Source organism: Zosterops lateralis (genome assembly GCF_965231275.1).
Source record: "Zosterops lateralis genome assembly, chromosome: 4".
Taxonomy (NCBI): Eukaryota; Metazoa; Chordata; class Aves; order Passeriformes; family Zosteropidae; genus Zosterops; species Zosterops lateralis.
In genome coordinates this window covers 37,951,886-37,970,455 of record NC_139765.1, presented here as the reverse complement: position 1 = coordinate 37,970,455, position 18,570 = coordinate 37,951,886, and the positions used below count along the sequence as shown (strand labels likewise).

The window sequence follows — 18,570 nt, the reverse complement described above, 5'->3', positions numbered from 1 at the left end:
TAGATGTGGACAATAAGTAGCAAATAGTTTTGTGATGATGAGTATTTTCACAGACCATTCTGTCAGTCAGTGGAGATTAAGGAAGTGTCTTTGGCATTAAAGTGTAGTGTGTCAGACCCTGTACTGGAAAATGGTAGTGTGCTCATATTCACTCAACATTATTGGTATGCTCATGTCACCTGCAGGGATTAGCATTCTGGAAACTGACAGGGTTATTTAATATGTTTTGTTTTCTCTCTTCAGAAAAGCCCTTTCAGCAGTAGCCGGTGCGTGAAAGGACTTTTCAGGCTTGCAGAGAAATGGGGCTGTGTTGGATGAAAGTGATTTAAAATATCCCTCTGTGGTTGCCTATCTGCAAGGCAGTTATCTGTCCATCAGATTGGAAGGTTTTATTGGTGTGTTAGTGCTGTAAAGTATCAGTCCAAACCAGCAAAGCAATACCAATGACACAAATAGTGAAAGACAGTCTATAATTAGTCTGTAAGTATGTTTAGTGTGGCACCTCACCCTTGTTTCCCAGTTCCACAAGAGTTATTCCAGTTTATTACTGGATGACACTGACAAAATCTATCCATTTTGACTAGAAAGAAAGAAAGAAAGAAAGACCAAAAACTACAAATTAACCCAAAGGAGAATAAAGAGATGAAAGAATCAGTGAAAAATAGGGACCTGGTCTTATTTTTGTGGTAGTTCTGTTCTATGTTTGAAGGTAAATGCTGAAAACTTCATTGAGGTAGATAAGAACAGTATTCATCTTCTGAAGACACCTTTTGGAGGAAAGTTTAATTGGTGTAGCAATTATGGCTTTCTTTACAGAATTGAGAATGGGGGAGATCCCTATTTATGTTAATGACAACTTGCCGTTAACTTCAGTGATTCCACCTGGTAATGTTTGTGTCTTTTTTTTTCTCCATCCATATTCCTTCTTTGTACAGCAGACAGGAGCTTTTCATTTTTCATGTCATTTGTAACAAATGGCAGTTATTCTAAAAAAAATTGTATAGTTCAAGCTTCAACTGAAGAAGAAAAGGAAAGCATGTAGTTTTGAATTTACTCACATGCCTAATCTTGAACACCATGTTTTGGATTTTTACTTTATTTTCTTTAATTAGGCTCATGTTCTAGTGTTTGCTTAGCTATAAAATATTTATTCTTTAGCATTTGAAGTGTGTCTCTTGGTTTGGATATTTTCTGCTGTATTTGGATATAGCTGCTAGACTTGCCTTGAATTCACTAGGAGGCTGGTATTTTTATGCTTCTTGAAGCAGGCCCTTTTTAGGAATGCCAGAATATACCCAAATTCTCATTTCCCAGTGTTTCAGTGGCAACTTCCTATGAATCTTGGAGTAGAGCTCCTGCAGTCTGTTTGTTCTCCAAGCCAATTCGATCACATGCATTGACAAGCCAAAACAGACAAACCTAGGAGAGGTGTCAGTGCTGTAATACAATTTAAGAGTATTATTTGGAATAATTAGGTCAGAATTTCCCTTGATCATGTTAGGAAGTCACCCAGTGAGGACCACCTAGACAGACTTGAGATAACTGCCAATGAGCTAGTTTTGGAAGCAGAAGTAGTAGAGGGAAATGAGAGAGCAGTGTGGCAGCCAGGCTAATTAGTTGAGAAGTCAGGCTAATTAGTTTGACTGGAGGGAGCACCATGCTGATGTCACATTGTAGCTTCCAAAATTCTATCTGATTTGTACATGGGTTGTACTGGGCTTTTAATAGACAAGCAAGTTGTTTCTGGGCTCTTTCAGATATTTTTTGCCATGAAGCAGAATCGTGTATTGGTTCATTCCCTATGGAAATTTACTGTAATTTTAGATTTCTTTCTGGACTGGTAGTCAATTTAGTTCCTTTTCAGTCTCCCACAGTAAGATTTTTCTAAGACACGTATTGTAGTATTGAGTTGTTCAACCTCATGCCACTGGGAGAGATTCCTTGGTGCTTTTTTTTTTCTTACTTGTTGAAGGACTATCCTATCTTGTTCCTAATATTTTCTCACTTACTGAATACAGAGTGAGAAATAGAAATTTGAATAAAAAACTGAAGTAAAGTTCCTTAAGTTGCATATGGTTCCATTGTTCCAGCTGGCAGGGCTGAGAGGTGGCTGTCAGCAGTCTTGCTCCCAGAGGACGAGTGCTAGCAACAGTGCACACTGGAAGGTGCCTTGTTTAGTAAGGACTGGGGATTCTGAACAGTTTGCCATTTTTCTTGATGTTATGAAAAAGTATTTCTTCAGAGCACCCGTAAACATCAGTCATTACATACAGTTTGATGTGTAAGATGTTAATAAAGGAATTGCTTTAATGAAAAGATAAAAAATACTTGTAGTCAGAGTTGGTGTTAGTGTGCTGATATGATATAGTAAACATGAGAAGCAGTATCAAACCCAGAAGTAAATCAACAAGGTGTTGCACATAAGCTGGATTCTCTATAGAAAGCTTAATTAGAAGTACTAAGTACTATTTTATATCAATAACATGAAAATGGTAATAATTTGTGAGCAGATAGTGGCATAAGATAAAAATGAATATTTTTTATAAATGTTTCCTAAGGAATATTACTAGATCGCATCTTGAGAGGTTTTTTTTTTGGTTGTGGGTTTTTTTTCCCACGTATGTTATTTAAAATGCTTTTAGTGATGATTTATGCTCCTTCTTATAGTAGATCTTGAGCATACTAGCTCCCACAAGGAGTTAACGTTTATATTTTCTATTTCTAGATCTGTTGGCTGTGCCTAAGCATCCATATGCTGCTATGGAAAACTGGGGACTGAGTGTTTTCGTGGAGCAAAGGATACTGCTAGATCCAAGCATTTCTTCTATTTTATACCTATTGGATGTCACCATGGTCATTGTACATGAGCTATGTCATCAGGTATTAAAGCTGTTCATGTGTTTGATCTTAATGTCAGAAACCATGCACTCCTTTTCAGAACCAAAAATGAATTTGTATTGTACACAGGGATGGTTGTGATTTCTATTGTAACAGGAATCTATATAACATGGAGGTCTGTTGGATTCCTACAATACAGAAATTGTGAAGACTCAAAATGGGGTTACAGAGAAAATTGATAGTGATGAACAGCTTCCCTGTCTTCTGTAGCAATATATTCTGTGTGTTTGTGTGTCAGTGTATTTGTTATGGATATGTAGAATAAACATGTTGATAGCAAATTCATGCTAAGTTTCATGTTCATGTCAAAAAATGTTTTGGCTGAATTCAATTTAGTAGTATCTTTGTCTTGTGTCATATATACACATTTCCATTTTCTTTTTCTTCTCAGTTTTTTTCCCAGTTTGATATTGATCCTCTCTGTTCACTAATAGTGGATAAGTGAATCTTTATATGTACAGAAACTATTGTGTCAATAGGAAAACTTAAAATAATGAACCCACATTACAATTTATTTTACGTTTTTCCCATCTTCTTATCTCAAACTAAACACATTACAACTGTTAGTAATATTGAATTGAAGGCAAATGTTATTGAAGAAATTTGCTACAGGGGCAGGAAACGCTTTCTTACACTCATAAGAGGCATAATCATAGCCTTCAGGTTAAAATGAATGAAATCCTACTGTGTAATCACCATGGCTTACATCTGTGACTTTACACAGTATTCTTTAAAGGCAATGCAAATTCTTAACACTTTCAGCAAATAAAAAGTACTGTGTAAAAGGGAGGCATTGTAATGGTGTTCTGGCAGATGAACCTGAAAATAATATTTGGTTCATGTTTGTATTTTACATTAAATTGGTTGATGAATATGAAGTCCTCAACTAAACCATAAAATTTTTCTTGAAAGTTACTGCTGGTTTGATCTTGATATTATTATCTGATTTTTCTATAAGCTCTTCACTGTGCAGTACAATAGAGTAGTACACAGTTCAGTTAGAAAAACTACAGTGCCGTAGGAATCATGTGTGGAAAACAGACATTAGGTCATCAAGTCCCAGTGTGAGTATCAGGTTTTTCCATGTGATATGTTTGTAGTGCAGCCTTCAGTGCTCCTGATTACAGGGCTGTATGGCTTCCCTTAAAACCTTTTGATTAAATCTGATAGTAAGTAACTTTCTCCAGGTGTTCAGCTTAAGTCTTGGCTTTTCTGAAGTCGTTTCATTACTTCCAGTTATTCTTTACACTGCTTTGATAATTTCCTCTACTTCCAGAGCAATTTGTACTTCAGATGTGGGCAATTATCACATCATTAACTCACCAAGTTTGTTTATTTGATACTTTATAGACACTGAAGCCTTTTTTACATTGTTCTGGGAATTTTAGAGGATCATGAAGTGGGCAGAAACTATAGCTGAATTTATTTTAGGGTAGAAATAGTATTATAAAGTGCATTTAAGTGACCTTAAAATTGCAGATGAGGAGGTTTACATGATGTCTATGTTGATATCACTGCCAGTGCTATTTGCTTAATTAAAAGTAACTTCCTCTATTCCTGTTGCTACTGTTTTTGTTGCAGTGCCATGCAGATTAGGTCTTTCCTCAGCTGCTTCACTGGACAGCTAGACAAGATAGAAAAGATTCAAGTTAAAAAAAGCATTATTTCTACTTTTCTAATGAATAATTGAATCATACAGAATATGGATTATTCACCTGCAAGTAAAGTTTAAAGGGAGAAACGCTCAAAAATATAACCTAAAAAGCACTGTCCAGCACCTCCATCACATTGTCTTTATTTAGCCCTTCTTTCTATTTTTATCCTACCATACTCAGAAACCCATCAAGGAACTCTAAACAATACTATTTTAGCTGAAAATGTACTGAACTGAGACCAAGTTGGGTCCAGGGTCTCTTGCCTCTGCTGTTTAATTGTTATTTATTCACTGCATTTTTCATTGCCTTTTGCTGTGCAAATCACACATTGCCTTTTGCTTTGCTATCACCTGTTAGCCTGTGGTTACTGATGACTGTTCTTCCCCTTCCCTCATTTTTACATATAGAATAACAAAAATTAAACAAAATCTTTCAGCTGTAAGGAAAATTAGAATCCACGTTTCCACATCCCCAGTTTTACTTATTATTTATTGATTTTTTTTTTTCAGATTTCAAGGAAGGTGAAATGGAACTCTTCCAAAATATTTCTTTTTTTTTTTTTTTTTTAAGAATTGTGCCATCGTCCAGTTTCCCTGAGTTTAAAACCATGACTTCAAGATTTATGGAACATATCTGAGCATGTAATAAACTGATCTGTATAAGAGCCCTGTTACTTAGAGTAACACAGCAATTGCTTTGCTAATATTGTTTCCAAGATTAGAGAAATCAGATTAATATTAAAAATACAGATTGTTGCCTTTAGATTTGACTGTTTAAAAATTGTAATTACCAAGCCTGCTCTGTACTAATGCTTGGCACAGTGCTCAGGATAGATAGAAAATGAGAGACAGCACTGCAAAATGACAAATTCAGTGGTTGCTAAAGTACAAGTAAAAACCGTGTAAGAAAGGATTTTATGTCCAGTTTCTTCACAGCTGACTTTTCATGTTTGACCAGGTATTTTAGGTACCTGTTTAAGGAGAGATGCATAAAAGTTACTTTGGTAGTTTTGGTTCAGTAATTTTGTAGGGTCTCTTTTTTGATATTGCAGGTTGAATGTTCTTTCCGGATTTTTTTTTAATTAATTAAAGAAAAAATTGATCATAGGAGTGTTTTGGCATAAAAGCTTGTCCTCTGAGCTCCAAACAATAAGTTGGTCAAAACACATGTATTTCTACCAGCTTAAGTTGATAGCTTGAAATAATTACCATAATTTATTAAAATAATTCTGTTAAGGTAGTAATCAGTTTTATTTGCATATCATAGATCAGTTCCACCTATAGCTTTTGAAGAGTCATTTGAATTTATGCATCATGATTTTTTGTGATAGTTTTCCCACCTGAGTACAAAACTTGGTGTGACAAATTGAATTCCAGAGGCATGAAATCAGAAAGAAAATTAAAAACTTCTAAATCAACATTTAAAAAAATGTTTTGTAAAAAAAAAACATATAAGAAAGAGTATCCTTTCAGTGTATCTGTAAATTAAATACTTTCTGCATATCAGGTTGAACATAATACCTGAGGGAGATGAGAAATTATGTGATCAATACATTTCAAAATGAAGTGATGGTCTTCACTCCAGGCAGATACAGCCTGTAGTCAAATACACAAATAAATAAATAATTACTTAAAGAAATTAAATGCTTAACCTACAGTTTTCCTTTGAGACATGTAACACCTGGGAAGATAATAGCACCTTTCTGCTGGAAAATTTGGCTTTCTTGCTTGCAGCCTCTGGGTACTGCTCTGTCTGTGACATCCATAACTCCCTCTCATGTTGTTCAAAAGTAGTTAAGCAAATTCCTTACATTTTCATATTGATATCACATACTGGTATGATGCCTTTAAAACATTTAATCCTTTAGGTGGATAATTAAACAAATAGTGTTAATTGTATCATTAATAAATTAACCCAGAAAATTCACAGAGGAGTAGAAGAAATTCTCTTTTGTAGCACCATAAATTAATGCTATTAATTCAAATTACAGGATGAGGTATTATGAACTTTACAAACTTTATTTTTTTCTAAAATCTCTCTGGCTAGTCATAGTTCAAAATGACAATTTTACCACTGGTTTCATATTTGTTCAGTAGTACTCCTGCAATTGAGGGAATAAACTCTAAGCTGTTATGTTTCATCATTAGAAGTCATTTAAGCAACCTATTCTAGTATGAATTTAACTTCCATACATCTTGTTGTATGAAAGTTATATTCATTTTATTGTTTCAAGTTCTGAAAATGCATAAGCTATATGAATATATTTCCAGCATTTCTTTGTCTTTTCAGTTAAATGTTCTTAAGATCAGGATCTATGTTTAGTGGCCCTATAGACAGTTAATTTATTAAAAGCCTTCAACTATATTATGCATACTCAGTGTGCAATAAGTTTAGTTTAATGTATAAATATGACTTCTGTCAGCCTCATCTTTTCTCTCTAAATTCTTAAGCTGATTGTCACTGACATTCATTGACATGTTTTTCATTTTTTTTCATTTGAATTATGTTTGCTGAACCTTATGTGGCTGTCTGGTAATCTTCCAGCTAGTCTGGTCTGTGCTGCTAGTCTGTTCTTTGAAGCTCTAGTGTTCACGTCACTACTGATCCTCACTGCAGCATTGATCCTTCTGTGGTGTCATTCTCACTCCACAAAGACATGCACAGAAGTGACATCTTTCATTCAGGTCCCAGACAAAGCCTTCAAACAAGCCAGCTGCCATGAGATCAAACTGCTTATGGGCCAACTCTGCTTTCATTCATTCCTGACTCTCATTACAGTTCAGCGTCAGTTCCTCTGCTCTGACCTGAGTCTTTCCCTCTACTTAATTGCTGTTCCCTCTCTATTTTTAGAGCTTGCTTACACATGAAAGCTCAAAATTATATCTGTTGATTATAACTAATTTTTATAAATATTAAGAGAAAACTGGCAGATAATATTACTTAAATCAAGTTTTGGTATTTGTTTGGTAGAAGAGAGGCTACAAAGAGTATGACATAGGTTTTCATAATACTGTTGATGTTTCTGTTCTTACCACTGGTGTAATGTTATTCACGTTACACATTACAATCATTTAAATCATTTAAATAATCATATAAACAGCGTCACCCGTCAGCAGATGAATATATGACGTCTGATTTCCTATGAATTCTTGTCCTCATCTATCTTCCAATGATCATCCCAGCTCTGTGTAAAATCCCTCTGACACCTACATGTCCTGTACTGTGAGACTTGTGTCTGCTGAGGTCTTAGTGAGCAGAGTATGTATGTAATGGTTGTGTTCTTGCCTTGCCCTCAGCTCAGACCCTTCTCCTCTTTTCAGCTGATGATATTTATTTACTTGTGGAGTTTATGGAATTTAGTCATCCTTGAGATTTCTGTCCTTCTTACTAAATTAGATGAAGTCAGTGGGGATGTTGAAGAATCATCTGGAGGAAATGGGAAAGGCAGGCAGCTCAAGTAGACTTCCTTTGCATGTACACATGTGGGCTGTGCTGTTTCAGATACCTCTGATTCTGGTTGCTGTTTGTGAAGGCTGCAGATGTCCTATAAGTCATGTATGAAATTTCCTAGGCCTTTGTGGGTATCTCACATACCCTAGTATCTTCTCTAAATGGCATCTGCTTTTGGGCATCTGAGTCCTACCCAGAGAGCTGGCATTATTGTGTAAAGCTGCTTTCTTTAAGAAACCTGCCAAGGAGAGGACCATCAGCAGTGAGTGGGGAGAAAGAAATGCTAAAATTCAGGTCTGGGGTGGAGAATGTGTTCCCATTCTCACATATATGTTTTTCAATATTCACACATCATGAAGTTTCCGTGTAATGGATGAGATTACTTGAGTTAGAAGCCTTTTTCTGTCCAGTGTGTATATTAGTCTGTTAAACCTAGGTGAGCATCTGCTTCAGAGAACTAAAGTTGACACTGTGAATACTGTACTCAGTGCTTCTTTTGCTCCTCTTGTTCTTTTCTAATGTTGTACTTCATTAACTTGTGCATCCTGTAATGTTGAATTAATTAGCACAGGAAAAATACAGTTAGTGAGTTTCAGTGCATGGTAAATGCTACTGTTTTATGAATACGTGTGCAGACTGTGTTTGTCATGGTGAAATACATGCAAACATGGTTTCCTAAAGGTTGTTGAAGTTGTTCATTTGAACTTTTTGTTTTTCCAGTGGTTTGGTGACCTTGTGACTCCAGTTTGGTGGGAGGATGTGTGGTTGAAAGAAGGTTTTGCTCACTATTTTGAATTTGTTGGGACAGACTACCTCTACCCAGGGTGGAACATGGTGAGTTACTTCTATTTTGTAATGTGGAGAGTCAACCAAACAGTTGCTTTGCTGTTAGACTCCTGCATCTGTTATGGACAGGGACTGCTGAAAAATACTGAATGATGCATGCAAGTATCAGATGTTGAATGAAGCAAAATCACTAGGTGTGAAATAATTTGACAGCAATCCAAAAGTGTAATCTGCAATTTATTGCAAAAGAAATAATGTCATGTCTGTTATAACCCAGCACTGAAATAGCTACTATCTCTCTGCTTAGAAATATTTTGAATTAAAGCAGTTATGATTTAACATGGACTGTTTTTTAAGACATTGAGAACATTGAATTTTATCCATAAGATAAATTGGAAAGAAGTATTTGGCTAAAAACTCTATAAAACTGAGCATATTTTTTTCTTACAGTATTCTGTTCTCCTCTCCCTAAATACACTCTTTTTATCTTCCTGGTATTGTTTGGATATCTAGCGTAAATCTAAATTAACATGGGTTACATAATTTGAGAATTTATGTTTTGGTATGGTTTCTAGCCATAAACAGTTGGACATGCTTTTTCAACCAGTATGCAAATACTGGAGCTCTCTGAGGGAACTGGGAATTCCATGCTGGGACATTATTTTGGAGTACTTCTGTTATACCATATTGTTCCTAGACAGGTCCCAATTTATATGAATTGCCGTAGTCTAGCTATATTATAAGAAAAATAAGAGAGATGAGACCTCAGTACAAGGAAATCATATATGAGAGAGACCACATTGAAGTTTCCTGTAGAGATTTTATTATTCGTTGGAGGCATGTTTATGTTTGCTAACCTTTTGTGCTCATAAATTTTTAATTATGTGGCAAAATATTTATTATAGATCATGACTGCCTTACAGAGATTTGTTCAGGCTTGGATATTTTTCTTAAACTCTTTAAAACTAAAGTCTGAATTTTTTTCTTCCATTTCTGTGTGCTTTCTTGAGTATACTTATCCCATTAACTTTTGTGTGCCATAAAATGAAGATGCTGTAATTACGAGTTAAGGCTAACTTTTAAAAAATAGTTGTATACAGGTTACTCTTGAGTTAGTAATGCTTCTGGTGAAATTTGAGTTCTTTGTAGTATTTCAGTTTTTTTTCTTTCAGGTGTCAATTTTGGTTTATAATTGCATTATGAAAAGGAAAACAAATCTTTATTTGAACTGACAACTGTCTTGCATAGGTAGGCTTGTTGGGTTTGCCTGGCTTTGGCATTATTAAAACTCATTCTATTCATCTTTGTAAAGAACACAACCTGAATTACAATGTAATGATTCTAATTATGAATGCAATGAAATCTGGCAGGCCTTTGTGATTTTAGCATAGTGAAGTGTCATAGATGACAACATTTATACACTGAATTTTATCTTCAAATCATCAATCATTTGTTCTTCACATAATCAGTCTAACAAATTCAGAATAACTTTGCTTTAGAAGTCATTTGGAATATAGTATATTTGCTTGAAATTTCTGTGGAATGAATATAATGTTCACTGTTATGCAAATAACATGCCCATCATCTGAAATCTTGGCATCTTAGCAGAATACAAGCAAGAAGAGTGGATTGAACAAGGGATGGTAGTTAAACTGGGAAATCAGGAATGTGGTGCATAAATTAGAATTAACTACAGTAATATTGCTGTGCTATAACAAGTATTACTCTGTCAAGTTTTTCCTCAAATTAAAAAGAAGAGAGACATAAAATGCTTATAAGGCTTTCGATATCTTTGGCCCTTGATATAAAAATGACCATATTGACATATTTAAATGTTTAGAAAATGAGATGAAACTCATAATGGGTTAAATGTGCGTCATTCTTTTGCACTCTAGAGTAGGAATCAATACTGTCATGTTTCAGCATGTTTATTACATAGATTGTAGGAAGAGGAAGCAAAAGTTACAGTTACTGAAATTTGGCTTGCTGGAAATTTTGTTATTGTTAGAAAGTGCATTTGCAGTTTGAACATATTGACTGACATTTGTAAACTTCAAAAAATTAAAATGATCATATATAAAAAGAGAAACTCTTCCAAGCAACTTACTGTTTTTCAGAAGAGAAGGATGAAGTAGGAGTTGCAAAAACAAGAACTACAAACCTTATTTTCTGTCATGATGGCCAAACAGTACAATATTCCAGCATTCTGGCTGGTGTTTTGTCAGTAGTAATTAATACCTGTTAATTATAAATAAAAGAAATGTATGATGTATGTTACCACAGCTCTTTGTGTCAGGAAAATAGAGATAAATGAAAATCCTCTTTATTTCTAAAGAATTGGGAAAGGTAAATAGCTAACTTCTTTCCCTTGAAGTTCTGCAATGTTAACCTCGAAGGTTTGCTGAAGAAGCCCATGGATTAAAATGTCAAAATCAGCTTATTTTTAGCTTACTAAAGACTTTTTGTCACATTCTTTTCTGGAGAAATGTAGAAGCAGGAGACTGGTAGTCCATTCCAGAAAAAGGAACTTTGTTTGAAAATACAGCTTGGGCAATATGTATACATCTGAAAAAATGGGGTCTAACCACAACTTCCTCTTGAAGTTGTTGGATATTTATAGGCAGGCTACAGGCACGTAAGTGTTCACCATTGAGGCTTATAAACCATTAAAGTTTTGATAAGGCTTGTCTGAAAGTGCTTCTCTTTTAGCACAGGTGAACGTTTTTCAGTGTCCATCTTATCTGGCATTCACAGCCTTAGGATGGCTGAGCCTGAGACTCTTGAGAAGAGCTATCTGTTAGGCATGTTCACACAGTTATTACCTAAACCAGCAGCACCAAGTTCTGCATAAAACAGGGATCCATGATTTTTGTCTGAAACCCATTTATTGGCTTTTCCTTCTTCTTAGGTTCTTTAGCCTTCTTAAATATTTCTTCCCCCTGACATTTTTGACTTTATCAGTTTCTCTTCAATTGTCTCATAGACTCTTTTACAGCAGGGAAGATGAATGGATAACAATACCAACTGCCATGGAGCTACAACACTTTATTGAGAATTCCATATCTGGAATTTCTTGTGTTGTCCAGAAGGCAGAATTTATTGCCATACTTCATCATGCTTTTATAATCTTAATGAGGAAGGAAATCCAGTCCAGTCCTTTGCTATCCTGTCTGCTGGAGGAGAGTAGACTGAAGGGGGACCTCATGGCAATCTACAACTTCCTCATGAAGGGAGGAGGAGGGATAGGCACTGATCTCTTCTCTGTAGTGCCCAATGACACGAGGGAATGGCCTGAAGTTGTGTCAGGGGAGGTTTAAGTTGGATATTAGAAAAAGGTTCTTCACCCAGAGGGTGTTTGGGCACTGGAACAGGATCCCCAGGGAAGCAGTCGTAGTTGTCTGGCCTGTCTGAGTTGAAGAAGTGTTTGGACATTGATTTTGGGCACATGGTGTGACTCTTGGTGGTGGTCCTGTCCAGGGCCAGGAGCTTTCTTTACATCAGAACTTTCCTAGGGAAGGGAATGAAATTTTGCTAGTTTTAAAACAGGAAGATGGGCTTTCTGTGCTGAGATCCTTAATGGTCATCTCACTCTCTTAATATAGTTTTTCGAAGCTAAGTCGTTTCAGATTAAAGCTAGATATTCTCATTTTCTTCCTTTAGCTAAAGCAATAAATCCCTGCATGTTACTTTTTACCTTGTGAAGGTGAAGCTATGTTTTAATTTTGCAGGAAGGCTCTCTCTGCTATACAGTGATTAGACATTTGCCATGGGAAGGAATTCACTATTCTTCCCATTCCAGCCTTTTGCCTGGCCTGCCACCCAAATTAAGAGTTTTTGGAAATTCTTTTCTGAAATGCCTCAAATTCTTAGTGCTAGATCTCGTTCTTAAAGGTCTGGGAAGTTTAAACAGTTGTTTCTGTGTTGTCAGGATGATTAAAAAAAAAAAAAAAAAAAAAAAAAAGCTGTTTTTGCAAAATGTTCCTGAGATCAGAGAATTTCTCTTGATCATGTGTGCTCAGAATAGTCATCTGCATGTGAATTCCCTGGCTGTTACTATTTCATGACTTAGAAAAAGGTGAGATTTCTGTATTAGAGATTTACCATATGGTTGTCTCTCCATGCCATCAAAAAGCAACCTCAGCTGGATGTGAGTTCTTGAGCTATAAGATCTTATGACCGATACAAGGTAATTTCACCTCTGTGGAAGGGCCTTTGCTGGTTGTAGTATCAGAGAAAATAGAAAATTACAGTGGAAAACTACATGCTGGTAATTTCCACTTCAGAGCTCTGTCTTTTCTCATCTACTGTGCTCACCTTCCTCCTTTTGGAGGCCTGTTTGCAGCTGTGTATTCCATCTTCCTCTTGGCTTGTTTCTCTCATATCCTGAAGTCCTTTGCATGTGCCTTTTTAAAGGAAGAAATTCAGCTGAGGCTTGCAGATCCAGGAATTTATTGGCTGATCTTTTCCCTTCTTATTTTCTAGTAGAAGGAACCATCATGTTTGTCCTTGAATGTCTCTGGTATTGGGGTAGATTTTGGGACTATGACAGCAGGAATTACTGGCATGTAATTTGCCCTTACATCAATCAAATGAGCATCACATACTTTAGCAGTCAGTACCTGGCTTGGTGCTGAGAAAGCATTTCACAGAGCCCAGCTGCCTTCTCCCTTTTCTTTATTATATAAAAGTTAGCTTTGCTGACAACTTCACTGGCTGAGTCAAGATGTAGCACATCAGCAATAGCTTCAAACCCTGTGTCTTCTTGATCCATTAATACCATGGGATAGGATTTCCCTCTTTCTTATTTGCTTACTACTTTTTAAATTAAGGATTGTTGTATCTGCCAGAATTTTTCTTAGTATGAAATTAAACACTTTGTACCTGTATAGAAGGGTATCTTTCCTCCTTTGTTAAGTGAGCCATGCTTCCTTTACACGATTAGGTTCCACAGTCTGGACAATCCTGCCATTACTATAGACAGCTGAAAATAATAATGAGGTTCCATATCAACATGTCTGTATTATAATAAGTAAGAAATAGATAAATGATTTTAGTTGACCATCTTTCACATTGACTCAGTTGGAATAATGAGTTCAGTCACTAGACACACACATATCTGTAATGAGCTTTGCCTCACATGCCTCCTAATGCGTTTGCCTCCATCAGTAAAGATTTCTAAGGCATTGTTTGACTCATACGAAACCCAGAAAATCATTATAAGTTTTGAAGTAGACTTAAGATATGGACCTTTTTGATTTATTTCATTATTATTTTGGCATCTCAGACCTGAGCTATAGCCTGCTTGGTTCTTCTAACCCAACATAAATATCATGCTGGCTCAGCATTGAGGGAGATTCAGCCTCTCGTTTTTTAAAACTACTTTCATCTTTTCTTTTTTGGTTAAAGGCTCCCCATCCTGGTGTAAAGTAAGCCTTTAATTAATACCACATGGAGTGTTTTTCCTCCAGTAATGGCTCAGTGAAGTCAATCCTTGTAGGATTTTTTGTTTTAACTCAACTATGGGGGAAGCTTTCAGTGTAAAATTAACTAGAATCTCATGTATAATTGACTTTGTCAGGAAAAAAAGAGATTGTAAAGGTAAGGTGCAAGATCTTCTGTTTCCTAATTACTATGCCTTTTTAAGTATACCAGGTAAGAAATCCTTACACTAAATTTTGCTTATAACTAAGAAAAAAATTTCTTCCTAAATACAGGTTTGCATTTTTTTAATGCTCTGGCGAAGTAGATTAATATAGGGAATTCTTTCCTTTAAGCAGTTAACTCTTAACAGTTAGAGATCAGACATAAGTGAATATCAACATTTAGATGAAACATTTATTCAAAAGACTAAGTGTGGGTTTGGAGAATGTCAGTGTCTCTTCTAGCTTTGTGTCATTTTCTGCTCATCTTGAGACAGCAGTTTAAATGACATTATGATGAGAGCTTTGGAGTCATGTGAGTTCAGACCTTCTGGGTTCGGGGTTTAGATGAAGCTTTAGTTTCAGGAAAAAAAACTTCACTCAGCTGGCTGAATTTCACATAATTTTGAATCAGTAGACACTTCATCTTCAGTAAAGATGAGATAGAAACTCTCCAGCAACTTTTGCCTCAAAGTAAGGACTCATTACAGAATTGCCCTGCTGAAGTAAGAACATGCATTTCATCAGGAAGTATGGTTGATACAGTAAATTCAATAGAAAAGTTTAGCTGTATTTTTGAGGGCATTCTTAACTGAAAGACCACTTCCCAAATTTTCAGCAATCCTGAATGTGCTACCACTTTATTTTAAAGTTGTGGCAATCTGCAGTTACTTGGAGCACAAACTGGTAAGTAATTTTTGGTGTGTCTGCAAAACATGCTTGGTTCGTTCAGGATTTAACTTGCTGAATCTTGCCATTTTCTGGTTGAAGCACAGTCTAGGGGTGCAATACCTGAAAAGTATTTTCATGGATGGTGACCTCTGACAGTTGTTGCTGGAAGTCGACTCAGTATACCAACCACATCATAAAGCCACTTTTCGTTTAAGTATTGATTACTGTTTCTTGAATTGAGGTGATTTTCCTTTGCAGATTTCCTCTGTGGTGTTTGACTTAGAGGATAAGCTTCATACTTTGTTGCCTAATATTTTAAAATGCTCTGAAGACAAATGCATGACAGAACCTCTCTGTTCATCTGTTTGCTTAATGACTATTTCAGTGAAGGCAACTATATGCATAGTCACAAAACATGATCTTTGAGAGTGAAATTGGCCTTTTTTGTGAAGTTCTGGTGGTCAGTGTGTGTTGTTTCCTTCATTAATGCTCTGTTGTACTACATAATGCTCTATGTACTGCATCCTCTCATTCTGTAGGCATGCATTTGGCATAATGCCTCTGGTGTACAACCAGATCAAAGCTATATCTAATAAACAGAGTGGAGAAAGGAAACAGAAGTTAAAGTAATGTAATGGCAATGTAAGCAGGTGGTCATGATTGAAGAAGAAAATATATATCCAATTCTCCTTCCCAGTACTTAAACCTGCTGATATTCTCCTTAACTTTAAACTCCTATGACATCTACCTTCTTTTGTAACAATAAAAGTTGTCAGTCAGTCTGAAAAATTTCTCAATAAAGTTTGCAAGATCTTTGACAGAAAATGCAGAAAAGAGGGTTATGAGGGTAGATATGGAACTGTGACGTGTTCACAGCTGATCAATGTAGAATGTGTTGCGGGCCTTCTTCAGCAAATTATACACAAAATTGAAGCACACATCAGAGATGTAAATTAAAAAAAAAGTTTGTAAATTGCTTAATGTACTAACAAAAGATTACTGTTGGCAAGCGAGAAAGAAACATTGCTTTCATTTGCAAGTACTCAGGAGACTTCCTATGCTATGACAATTTAGGATTTGTAAGCATGGTGACTGAAAGAACTTGATTTTGGCTCTCAGTGGATCTTATCTGGCCTTAATGTATTTTACCAAACCTTAGACTTCCTCATAGATTATATTCCTCTGGTTTGTTAAGCTTCATCCTGTAATGTATTTTGTTAGAACTTGACTGCTGGTAGTGTATATGCTGGTGTTCTTTGATTGCTTTCAAAATTTATTCCTATTTCTTTTTTCTTGAAAAAAGTGCACCTAGGGTATACCAAATACTGTGTTTTGCAAATGCTTGTTCTCTTAGGCATGGAAGATCACTTATCTTCTTTGTATTCTTGATGGCTAACAGAGCTCTTGTGGAGACAATATTTTCAGAAAATTTGTCAGGAAAGTCATTAGCAGATTTACACACCAATGTTAAGCTTTATTCATGTAGATTTCGCAGTCCATAAAGTGTTCAAATGACTGTCCCAGAACAAAGGCAATGCCTTTAATATTGAGGCCTTTGATCTCTTTTGCGTACTAATTATCAGTTTGGGCTTTCATTATGCTGCTTCTTTTATTCCTTCTTTTTTCTTTCATTTTAGTTATTTTCCCTAGTATTTCATATTAATTTTTAGAAACTATTTTTATGTGACTGTCTTTATTACATTATGGTCATACTAACTTTTACATTATACCTTAATGTGATACTGTAAAATGACCAGCAGCAACCCCTCTCCATTACATCATTGTTATCCTGTTATACACAATAATTTTTTCTTGAAGCTAAATTCTTCTTGAAGGTACAGAATTTTTTGCCAAAAATGTTATTTCACAATTGCTTTCTTTCAATTTAGAGATAGACTAGTTAAATGCTGGGCACGCTGGTGGAGATTTATATGTGAAGACTGACCACTGTCTCTCTTTTTTCCCAAGAATAAGGTGAATTTAAGTGTTGGCTAAGGAGGAGAGAGCACAGAAAAAAGACAAGTCTTTCAGGAAAATCTTGTGCAAAGCAGAGAAGGTCTTTCTGATCTCCTATGAAGAGACAAATACTTTAGTCTAGTAACCACAGACATTTGTGAATAATCAGAAAATGTAGATATTTTAAAGAGGTGTTCATCTGATAACAGCAATTCAGTCCCTGCACCTGGAAGCATTCTAAAGAGTAAGAAAGAGAGCGACCAGAAATAATTGTCATGTGTTTTATTTTCAACACAGGTCTGGTGTCTCAGACTTTGACTATACACAGTTCAAGGAAAGCTATGAGGAAAAGAGTTGAAAAGTTAGTTTCCAAGTGTACAGCAGGAAGATAGGGAGTAGAAGAGATTCTTTCCTCTTTGTCTTTAAAGTGAGGCACAAATCTGTGTGGAAGCAGCTCTGTCCTTATTTCAGATTCACCTTGTGCTGCTGTGATACCCTTCCTGCTCAGGGCCCTGACGCTGTATTAGCATTGCACTTGCATGTGGCTACTGACACTTTCCAAGCAAGGCTGCAAGACTCACCTGAAGCCCTCTTTTCCTCGCAGGTGGATCACAGTCGTGACTTTTTTCTTGTAGTTGAACTCCCTCAGGGAGGGGTCATCTTGAAGAGCATTTTATCATTCTTTCGATGTTTAGTTGCAAACCTGACACTTATCATGTTGCCAGTTTGCTGGTCTCATTAAACACATTCCAAGATTGATTTCCTTTACAATTTCTGTCCTGGGTGTTTCTTTAGTCCCGTAGGTGTCAGTTAAAACAGATCAATTCCACTGTATGCATAGGGTAAAATAACTAGGGAATAGAAAGCCCTTCTTCCATCAATATAAGCAGTTTGGTCACACATATTGACCTTTTCCCCTTAATGTGATATTAGGACTTCAAGATCTGAAGTAGTGTTTTGTCAACATAATTAAGGCAGTTTTAGTTTCTTTCTGCACTTCTGCTTCTTGTTGCTTCTTCAAGCTGCAGGCCCCTTGTCAACCAGTGGTGCCTCGAGTTATATTTGAGTCTCCTTCTCCAATTGACTCTCAGGGGCTTTATACTAAGGGGGAAGGCTGGGAATTTTATGGAAATCCTTTTAGTTCAATAAATGTAGCTTTTTAGGTCAAAAGCCTTCTTAATTCTCACTAAAGTGTAGGTTTGCATTTTTGGAGGCATACTCAATATTCCATTTGTATCCCAGTGTGACAGTCCTCTGTAAATTTCAAGGAAGGCTTTTCAGCTATGGTAACTGGAATGAACGATCATCAATCTGCAATTCTACTTTCCAATCCTTCAGGACATGATCGAGGAAACAAACAGAAAACCAAAGTGTAGTCTGCTCTTTTTATATGTTCTGTAATTTTCTTCTTACAGCTTCACTTTATGTTTGCCATGTGCTGATTTTCTTGATTCTGGTTCTATATTTAAGGTATTAATTTATGATTATCCAAGGTCCTTTCAATGAGTTAATTC

At 36.0% G+C, this 18,570-nt stretch overlaps 1 protein-coding gene across 1 annotated transcript in view; it reads left to right on the top strand.

Moving 5' to 3' along the window:
- The window catches only part of TRHDE (thyrotropin releasing hormone degrading enzyme), a 219,014-nt gene that overhangs the window by 77,479 nt on the left and 122,965 nt on the right, over positions 1-18,570 (top strand). Inside the window, exons 4-5 of the mRNA XM_083859071.1 lie at positions 2,726-2,880; positions 8,724-8,837. Coding sequence (XP_083715197.1) covers positions 2,726-2,880; positions 8,724-8,837 — 269 coding nt within the window. The remainder of the gene's footprint in view (positions 1-2,725; positions 2,881-8,723; positions 8,838-18,570) is intronic.